The 10,482-nt window shown below is 36.0% G+C and overlaps 2 protein-coding genes across 2 annotated transcripts; both read left to right on the plus strand.

Annotated features, from left to right (window-relative positions):
* Nucleotides 5,863-6,773, plus strand: LOC109126568. The gene has a single exon (XM_019230248.1). It carries the CDS (start codon nt 6,124-6,126, stop codon nt 6,763-6,765), a length of 642 nt encoding a protein of 213 aa, XP_019085793.1. The 5' UTR covers nt 5,863-6,123; the 3' UTR covers nt 6,766-6,773.
* LOC104710567 lies at nt 7,685-9,654 on the plus strand. Its single transcript, XM_010427191.2, has 7 exons — nt 7,685-7,794; nt 8,144-8,418; nt 8,510-8,614; nt 8,731-8,817; nt 8,920-8,978; nt 9,100-9,253; nt 9,346-9,654. The coding sequence occupies exons 2-7, from the start codon at nt 8,158-8,160 to the stop codon at nt 9,415-9,417; spliced, it is 738 nt and encodes a 245-aa protein (XP_010425493.1). The 5' UTR covers nt 7,685-7,794; nt 8,144-8,157; the 3' UTR covers nt 9,418-9,654.

Consider the following 10,482-nt stretch of genomic DNA (forward strand, 5'->3'; position numbering starts at 1 on the left):
CTAAATCTTCTCTTTATCCACTGCTCTGAAGAAACAATGTAACCCAAGAATCTCAGCTTCCTCTGCTAGAAACTGCATTTGCTAAACTTAGCATATAGTTTATGCTCCAACAGCTTCTCCATAACTGCTCTCAGATGCAGATGCACTGCATGCTCCTCAAGACTCTTAGAATAAACAGGAGATTGTCGATAAAAATGATGACAGACATATTTAGAAACTCCTGGAACATGCAATTCGTCAATCTCATGAACACTGTTGGCGTGTTAGTCAACCACAAACTCGTAATGCCCATACCTCGTCCTGAATGCCGTCTTCCTCACATCCGCCTCATCTATTAGGATTTGATAATAACCCGACACAAGATCAATCTTGGAGAACCAAACAGTACCTCTTAACTGATCCAACAACTCATTGATCATGGGAAGAGGGTACTTGTTCTTCACAGTGACCCGGTTTAGAGCCCGGTAATCAATGCAAAAGCGAAAACTCCCTTCCTTCTTCTTAACGAACAACACTGGCGCTCCCCACGGTGACATGCTAGGACGGATGAACCCTTTCTCAAAAGATCTTCCAGCTGCTTCTTCAGCTATGCCGTCTCTGTTGGAGCCATCATGTAAGCCGTCTTGGATAAAAGCGTAGTCCATTGTTCCAGCTCAATCGTGAAGGGATTAGACCGTGATGGTAGTAACCCCTGCAACGATTGGAACACAGCTCCGAACTCCTCAACAACCTGAATACTGCTAACTGTAGACTGCCCCACTGACTCTGACATCAAAATTGTAATCAGATAGGCCTCCCGCCCCTTCTCGATCACCTTCCTGGCCTACATAACCGAGATCACGAGACTCCCTGAAGTCGGTTCCCTTAAATACAAACTTCCCTTCTGGGCGCTCAAACTCCATTCTACCCCGATGATAATACAGAAGAACCATGTTATCTATCGAACACATGTATTATGTTGTTGTTTGGGCCTAATTAAATAAAGTTATTTGTGCTTTGGATCTAATTAATTATAGGCCCATAAAACTAAAAAAACTCTCAACATTTCATTCTTTCCTTCTTCAATCACAATCAATTGTAGACCCTTTCCATCTAAAATCATCATTTATCAGTTTGTGGTTTCATCCTTGGAAAAAACTGACTATAGTTTATTTTGAAACTATAATTATGGGTTTTAATCTTATCTATGATTCATGGGAAAGAAAGGATTCTAAATTATGTAAAAAAATTATTTTTGGGTTTCAATCTTATAAATGATTGTGGGATGTTTCTGTATTCTCAAAATTCTCTTATAAATTTATAAATGTTTGGTTCAAATTTTAAATCATGGATTTTTATTCCTCGGTTTAGTTTCCGGCCATTAATCTTATATAATCTAACTAGGTACCAACTTGTACTATGTGCGGGATAAATCAATTTAAATAAAATATTCTGAGTAAAATTATTATTTGAGATTTAAGATTCATTTGTGTAAAACAAAATATGTAAGTAAAGTGAAATTCTTATTGATGACATGAGGAAGTTTAGAAGAAGGAGATGCGTACCTTTGCTTTACCTGTGGATTCTGGACTGTGTAATGGTGATTTCAGCTTTACAACTGGTCTAGGACTTGCAGCTAAGAAATTAATGGAGAATCTGTGGTTTTGGACAAGTCCAGGTTGACTCGTGGAGGTGTGTCGATCAATGCAACAGCTGCATCGATCGATGCATAGTCTGCAGCTCGTGTTTCAGCATCTTCTTTGCAGCTTATCTCAACATTCTTCTCAACAGTCTCCAACTCCTAAACAAACCCATCAATGATGTCTTCATGAAGCTTTATTATCAGATCATCGTCAGAAACAATCTCCACAGAAAATGTCTAACCATCAATAATGGGAGCCTTCCTTAGCTTGTCCATCTCAAAGTTCATAACCAAATCATCCACATTTAACGCTATGTGTCCCTTCTTAACATCAATGATGGCACCAGCTGTAGCCAAGAATGAGCGTCCTAGGATGAGATGATCATTAGGCTCTTTGTCGTACTTCAACACCACAAAGTTAGTGGGAATCATGAAATCTCCAATCTTAATCGAAATATCTTCTAAGACACCTTCAAAGACCTTCTGGATTGATCAGCTAAGATAAGAGAGATCTTAGTTAGCTTGTATTCTGTAATCCCAAGTCTCATAGCAACATAATGTGGCATTAAATTGATACTAGAACCGAGATCACAAAGAGAGTGAGCAAAACTTTCTGTGGAAATAGAGCAATCTAATACAAAACTTCTAGGATCTGGTAACTTATCTACAATCCTACTCTGAATCACTGCACTCACTTTCTTAGAGACAACCATTTTCTCTTTCCTCTCTTTCTGTCTCTATGGAGGTTGATTCAACATAATCGCACTAATGTCCTTGGTTAGCAAAGCTGCTTCCTCAGGACTCAAACCATTAGTAACCATTATCTTTACATACCGCTTAATTTTAGGAGAAAACTTGATTGCATCAATCAAAGGTATCTCAAAAATTACCTTGTCCATCATAGCCTTGCATCTAGCTTCCTCAAGCTCCTGCTTGAATCTCCTAGGCTTAGGAAAATGAACCTTATACTTGTAGGCTTGTTTTGAATTAAATGGTGGAACTGGAAGAGAAATCAGAGCTGTTTGTGGGGGGTGTCGATCGACACTGGTAGTGTGTCGATCGTTACTATATGGCGGTTGCATCAATCGATGCATTTGTGCATCGGTCGATGCAACATCCATTACCGTATCGTTGTCTTCTTTCTTCACCAAAATTTCATTATAAGCATGCTTGGGGTTCGACTCAGTTTTTCCATGAAGAAAACCCTCGTTTAACAGACCCAACAGTCTGAATAACTTGATTATCTAGCTTCTTGACATGAATGTTTAATGCATCGATATTCTCGTTTAGCTCAGTGTTGACATTGTCAATCTTCCCATTGAATGTCACTGTCAACTGCTCTTGACCTTGAAGAATCTGCTCAAGCATGGCCTCCATTCGACTCTCAGAAGTCTGTGGAGGTGGAGACTGATAAGAAGAATTACCATAGGTCCTTGTATAGCCATTGTTCTGTTGTTGCTTCTGGTAATTCGGGTTAGGAGTGTAGCCTGAAAAGTTCCCACTGTAAGGTCTGCTGCCCTGCTGGTTGTCACCTGAAACCCAGCTTCATACACATAGTTGACATCTTCTTCTTTAGTCGCTGGCTCTAGCTCAAAAGTCTCAACATCTTCAGCAAAATGGACAGACTTCTTTCTCACATGAAGATTGTGTATTGTATCCAATTTATCATTCACCGTAGCAAACTGATTTGAATCATGGCCTTTATATGCTCTTTTCCGCTCTATGTCCGCATTCTTAGTACTGTTACTTGAAGCTAGCCTTTCAATTAATTGTTCACCCTCATCTAAATACATTGTCTTGAAGTTCCCATCACTAGCAACATCCAAAACCATCTGATACCTCCAATAAATACCACTGAAAAAGATATTAAGCAACTACACCTCTGAGAAACCATGATGCGGACAGTCTCTCTAGTATGCTTTGAACCTCACCCAATCAGCTTTGTAAGATTCAGCTGGTTCTTGTCTAAAGATAGAAAGCTTAATCCTCAGCTCATCGGACATCACATCATGATAGAAGAAATTAAAGAACGCCACTTTGATGTCATGCCAGGTCTTCAGAGATCCTAGTTTCAGTTGCCTTAGCCAATGAGATGCTTCCCCAGCAAGAGAGTAGGGGAAAAGCTTGCAATAGAGATAGTCCTCTGTGACTCCATTCGCCTTAATGCTTGTCACTATATCCTCAAAGTGCTCAATATGGTCTAGAGGTTTCTCATGTGACAGGTTCTGGAAAGGCCTTTGTCCAACAAGAGCAAAATATGCAGGCTTCAACTCAAAATCATTCCTCGGTGAGTAAAATAAGAAAATAAAAATCTAGACAAAACTAAAGACTTTAATCTAATGGTGAATCAAAAAAGTCCTCGGCAACGGCGCCAAAATTTGGTATGCTCAAATTGTAATACCCTAATGGTACTAGCAGTCTTGTAGTTGTAATACTCTATAGGGGTCGCATCCACATAGACTCTACATCACACAATAAATTTAATAATCTTTTAATTATGCTAAATCAAAATATTAATTTAAAAACAATGCAAAAACAAAATTTAAAAGTGTTGTAAATTCAAGAATTCAAAGTGCTAGGTCTAGGGAAATTCTCAGGAAATTATGGAATATTAAATCAATCAATAAATTAGGATTCAATCAATTAAAATCAAATCAAGAACTCTAAACTCATTTGTAAAATAAATCAGTTCCCACTACAAATGTTATCTAAGTTTTAAAACCCGAAAATCCAAATCTCTTTGCAAAATTCAAGTTAAAATCCAGCTTTGAAAACAAGTTTAGATTTGTTCACAAAATTATTAAATCAAATCTCTTTGCAAGAAGTAATTATGCTCATCAAATGTTTTATCAAGAAAATCAAGTATATTCTCATATCAATTTATTTTCCTAGGTTATTAATTCTAGGTGATCAATCAAGAACTAATATGAAGAACAACCAAAGATGAAGATCACAAAAGAATAATTGTCCCAATAAATCAACAGATCTAATAAACTATAAAAACCCTATGAAAACTCTGAACCTAACAATAGATCTACTCAGACATGATTAATGAAACAAAACCCATAAATAAAATAGATATCATATAAGAATTCAAAAGAGAAAAACAAAGGAGTTTAGAAGATTCTCTCAACATGGCTGAGTTCTTGGCTTGTCTCTCCAAAAGCTCTCAGGATTTCTCTCTCTCAAAAAGTTACAGAAAAATAAAACTTAGGTCTAAACAATGACCTAGAAAACCTATTTATATTCATAAAATACGAATTGGCCTTAATTGCAAATAAGCAAAACTTTGGGCAACTTTGTAAATCTTCCTAAACTTTTTGGGAAAACTTCTGATTTGTCTTGTGGGAACTGCATCAATCGATGCTTGGGTTGCATCAGTCATGCATACTTCTGAACTCGTCTCCCAACTTCACAACTCAGCCTCAATGCTTGAATATGCTCCAAATCCTCCTATTTAGTTTCATTATACTCTCATCAATGTTAAATCCTATAAAGACTCAAAAAGACCCTTAAAAAACAAAAAAAAAATACTCTATAAAAAAGCTTATATCATGGCTAAAAACACTTAAAAACCATGATATATATCAGACCGCATAATCATTTCAATTTTAGCTAGACATAAGTTTGTTATCTGATATAGACTGAAATTATACCTACATTATATATATATATATATATATATATATATATATATATATTTATTTATTTATTTTAGTTGACATATGTATGATCAGTAAAATAATCGTAAACATCTGTTTACATGTATATATGCAATATTTTTCTTCTATTTGTTGATAAAAAGGTAACTATATATGTACCTTGGTTGTTCGTACGGTTTCTTTCCAAATACAAAATATCTTCGTATAATATATCGTTTTAGCGACCTATAAAATCAAGAGGCATCGATACACATTTTGAAAGAAATTGTATGTCTAGTATTATATTAAACGTACTTATGACTCTAGTTTGTTTGTTTTTTTTCACAAGCTTATTATTCGATATTTATTTTTTTTGGTTAATAGCTTGTGTTTTTTTTGGTTGATTTGGTCTATAGTTTGCGAATCTATACTCAACCTAATAATAATTTAACGGAATTTCGATGGTTTTGCAAATTTAATTTTGTTTATTATAGATCTTTCCACATAATTTTACGATGTTCTGCATTGTTGTCCACTAAAAAGATGTTATTATATATACTAGCCATGCAAGGATCATTAAAAAAATGGATGTAATTAAAATACAAATAGACCCTTTAAACCATGATCAGAATATCATGGTTATTGATATAATGACTAAAGATTACATAAATCATAAAGAACACAAACTACACATTTTATAACAACATCAAATCCTAACCTCCGTACTATGCACGTGAATTTAACGTGTTACAAATCGGATCGGAGCGAGAACTGTTTTTAAAATAAACCGAAAAAATTGATATGGAACGTATAATATAGTCTTAATATGAAAGCCCCAAAAAATAGTGATATTTAAATTATATGAAGAAGAGCCATGCAACGGCGGTGAGAATAGAGCCGGAGACAGAGATCTCGAGCAATGAGGCTCTTCCGGTCGGAGGCGAAGCTTCAGGGACGTCACTAGCGCCAGCTCCGCCGTCGGACGATGGAGACATGTCTGGAGTAGGAGCTGGCGGAGAGGAGGCGGTTGGTGCATCGGACGAGCTGGAAGGACCTTCGGAAGAATCGTCGGAACTTGAGTCAGGACTTGCGGCGGGAGTTTTGGCTGATGATGACTTTGGAGACTTTGCGGTGTTGCCGCTGCCTGAAGATGGGGAAGGGCTTGGAGTTGCGGTGGAGTTTTTCTTGGCCATGGTCGGAGCAGCCGTAGGTGGCGAGGTTGGGGGGGAGGCGGTTGCTTTTGGGGATGCTGAAGCCGCGGGAGAAGGAGAAGTCGAGTTTTTCCCGCCGTTGGCTTTCGGTGCGCTTGCCGGTGTTGGTGGATCGGCGGCGAAGACTGCGGTTACGGCCAAGGCGGCTACGGCGAGAGATAGGAGTTTAAGTGTCATTGTCATTTTGTTTGTAAAGATGTGTGTGAATATGTTTTTTCTTGTGTGGTATGGTCTATTACGTCTCGTTCTTGTGTCTCTCGATCGAGTGTTTTTTTCTTTTATGGTAAATTAAAGGTGAAAGAAAAGAAAAGAGTGATTTTGGAGAAATTAAGGAAAGTAAAATTTAATTTATAGGGGATTTCTAAAGAGTTGACCGAAGTTTTGGTTGACCGAGTCCATCGGAACTTGTCTTAAAAAATTCATTGGTTTCATCTTTTGTTAGTAAAAGAGAGAACATGTGGTGATGGTAATTTGTAATTTTCAAGAGACAATAGAGAACACGTGACACTGACTATTGTAATTCTATTCAATTTCAAGAATAATTTTGTGGTATCTAATTTGTAGTTTCTGCTAAAAAAAAACTAAGAAATTAAAAGTTGATATCAGTTATCACGTATGAAGTGGAAGTTTAAAATAGAGTCGTGCTATGTGATTGTGGAAGCATATATATATATATATATATAAGTCAGACGAAACATGTATGCTTTTGTTTGGTAGGTTAGAGTCCTCTTGTTGGTATGGTTATGCTTAGAGAATTAATAAATCATACACCACCCATAATATCTTTGTCACATCTCTGTATATATTTTTCAATCCAGTTACCTAGTATATATGTTTGAATACTCATTTAAGTTGTTTTATCTACCATGTTCTTCTTCTTGTCGTGCTATCAAAAGGAGTGACTACAAATTTCAACGTCACATCGATATGTGTCGACAAGGTTTCCGAACAGGGTCGATCATAGTTAAGATTTATAGACTTTCACTTACATCACCGTCGTCTCTTAGTATCATATCTCAGTTTCAATATTTTCACCGTTTTTACCATAACGCGCTTGATACCAACAAACAAAGATAAAACGGTCAACAAACAGTGTTGTACTTTTATAATAACACTGACCTCAAAACATTAAGGCCTATATAAATTGAGGCCCAATCATACTCATTCATAACGTAAGCTTATGATTGGCCCACGACTCACGTGTTCCATAAACACGTAATCACTGCATTGTTGTTAGCGTAAAATCACTTTTTAACCTTTTCGTCTTCTCCGTCAATTCGAATCGCCGGCGACAATAATCTCCGACGACAATATTTTCACGGTGAGTTTCGCGTCTCCTTGATATTTGTCCTTCCCTTACCTTTTTCCCCTCAAGCTTCGTTTCAATTCCTATCACTGTAGAGATTCCGATTCTCGATTGGGTTCGCCAAATTTCTCAATTTTGATTTGCAATTCGATTTCGCACGCTCAGATTTATAATTTTGTTGAAGTTTTGGATTGCAACTTGTGTAATCAGAAATTCTAGGGTTTTATAAATTCATAGTTATTGTGTGCTCATGGTTTGATAATAGATTCAATGATACATGTTAAATGTAGTGTTCTTGTAGTATGATAGCTTTATCAAGTTTTGTTTTTTATCTTTCTCAAATTGTGTTGTGTGCACATTGCAGTGTTTATTGAAGCTATGCGTAAACGAACAGCAGAAGCGACTCTGTCACCTGGAATCCAAAGAAACAGAGTAGACTCTTTTACTAATTACAGATCTCAAGTAACTGAGCTTTTGTCTCAAGGTGAGAGGATCTCTTGTCATCATGATCAACAACAAGAAGCCAGTGAGAGACATTCTGAGAGTGTCATAGGAGCTAGGATGTCGAGTTTTGAGAAAGAGAAGTTGAATGTCTTGTTAAGGCGGTGTGTTAGGAATCTAACTCCAGAAGTTGATGAGGTACATTAACATCAAAGTGCTATTTCTGATATCTTTTTTTTTTGCTAGTATGATGAAGGAGTATTTGATGTTATTGTAATTTGGTTTGCAGATGCAGGAATGTGTGAGCTCTATGTACCTGATTTCACAGCTAGGGAACAAATTTCAGTCATCCTCACCGATCAATTTTGTCCCTGAAGAATCCGGAAGGGAGAGAGTATGTCTTTTACTTGCTTGAAACATACAACTACACATATATCTTTCCATCATGGCATTGTTTTTGTAATCGGGTGTTATAATTCTCTTCTTCTTCTTTTCTCAAAATACCTTCAGGAAGATGACATTCAGCTACTTCTGAGTTCTGACCCTGATATGGTCAAGAACATAACGTCGCAGTATTCTAGTATTCTGCTGTCCAAAGTAACTAACTTCCTCTTTTGAATCTTACAGTACATTGTTAGCTTACGGAAAGATCAAACATCTAATATAGCTTACTTCTGTATATGTTATTTTTTTTGAAAGCTGGACAATATGCAGCAGGAGCTCGAGAATCTTCTTGACGATGTTGTGGCCACTTGCAGGTATAGTGTGGTCTAGTTGATCTCTAGTTAGCGCCATTATATGATCAGCTAAAGAGTTTACCTTATAAAATGATAGCATTGTTTGTTATTGGTTGCTTATGTATTGTCGTTAACTCAACAGACCTATGACTCATGGTGAAATTCGGGAGCTTCAGAACTCAATCAAGGAGCTGCCTGAAAGAAATCTCAACCGTGTCGCTGAAATAGTAGGAAACCATGACATATCATATGGCAGAGATTTCAATGATAAGGTTATAGTCAACCTGGATAAGGCGGTAAGACACAATGCGTAGGTTATTGATTCTTTGGTCCTGGTAAGTTTAATTGGAACACTAACAGCATTTCAACCGAACTGTGTTTTCTTCAGGACAACATCATGTTATGGAGATTGGATTTCTATGTAAGAGCAGTCAAGAGTGCCCAGAAGCTCGCCCCCTAGCTAATTTAGGCTGTATATATGGTTAGGAATGCTGAGATGGTCTGAGACTCTGATGTGCTAGGCCATGTTATAGTTGGTTTTATATGGATTGTCTGTTCTGCTTTTACAAGACTTTGATATGTCAAAGATTGAGTTAGACGGTCTGCAGATTATTTTGGTGTATTACAATCTCTATATTTTATTTTTGTGTATGCAAAGTATAATCTCTATGCATGATATACATGTTCTTCAATGCCTTGTCTCCTTTGTGAGTATAATTTTGTTCGAATTTTCCACACCCTATCGAAGTATCGAGGTCCATTCGAAGCCAAAAAAATTACTCATTATTGTATTTGCCAAAGATGATCGAACATTGTAAGAATATTGTATTGTGGATTATATTATAGGTCAAAAGACACTTTTCAAAATTATGAAATGAATAATATTTTTTTTATACCTCAAACTCAAAGGAAATGATTAATCTAAAGTTCTAAACATTAATGACTTTTTTGCACCACAAATAAATAAATAAATCGTAAATTTAGCAATAATGAAACAGAGTAGGATATGAATATTAAATTATATACGATAACAGAAATAAATTAGAGGAATTGCAAAAAAATAAGTGAATTAAATAGTATCATTTATGTAATCCAGATTTATAATAAGTGTATTGTGTATCAATTTCAGTTAGAAACCAACAAAGGAAAAATAATAATTGTATCTCCCAATAAGGTGTATACCTTCTTTNTTTTTTTTTTTTTTTTTTTTTTTTTTTTTTGTCGACACCAATAAGGTGTATACCAAAGCACCAAAAAGTCATTAATCAACAGGGAGAGAGGTTTGAAAATATCTTCGGTCCAAAATCGTGTCCCATGGAAACTTTTGAATATTCTTTCTTATATTTTCTTTTTTATTTTTTATTTTTTTCTCTTTATAGTATTCTCTCCGTTTCAAAATATATGATGTTTTAAGCAAATCACGCAGATTAAGAAGTCTTTACTTTTAACAAGTTCAACAGAAACAATACTGCATAATATAAAATACTAAACTAATCTAAAAGTTGCATTGAAATTTGAAAACATC

Source organism: Camelina sativa, chromosome 9 (assembly GCF_000633955.1).
Source record: "Camelina sativa cultivar DH55 chromosome 9, Cs, whole genome shotgun sequence".
NCBI lineage: Eukaryota > Viridiplantae > Streptophyta > Magnoliopsida > Brassicales > Brassicaceae > Camelina > Camelina sativa.

What these genes read in the sequence shown, in the direction of transcription:
- LOC109126568 (XM_019230248.1), top strand. Translation starts at nt 6,124, where the DNA reads ATGAAGAAGAGCCATGCAACGGCGGTGAGAATAGAGCCGGAGACAGAG.
- LOC104710567 (XM_010427191.2), top strand. Translation starts at nt 8,158, where the DNA reads ATGCGTAAACGAACAGCAGAAGCGACTCTGTCACCTGGAATCCAAAGA. An exon ending in GATGTTGTGGCCACTTGCAG is followed by an intron (nt 8,979 to 9,099) that starts GTATAGTGTGGT and finishes TTAACTCAACAG; the next exon opens with ACCTATGACTCATGGTGAAA. An exon ending in TAGTCAACCTGGATAAGGCG is followed by an intron (nt 9,254 to 9,345) that starts GTAAGACACAAT and finishes TGTTTTCTTCAG; the next exon opens with GACAACATCATGTTATGGAG.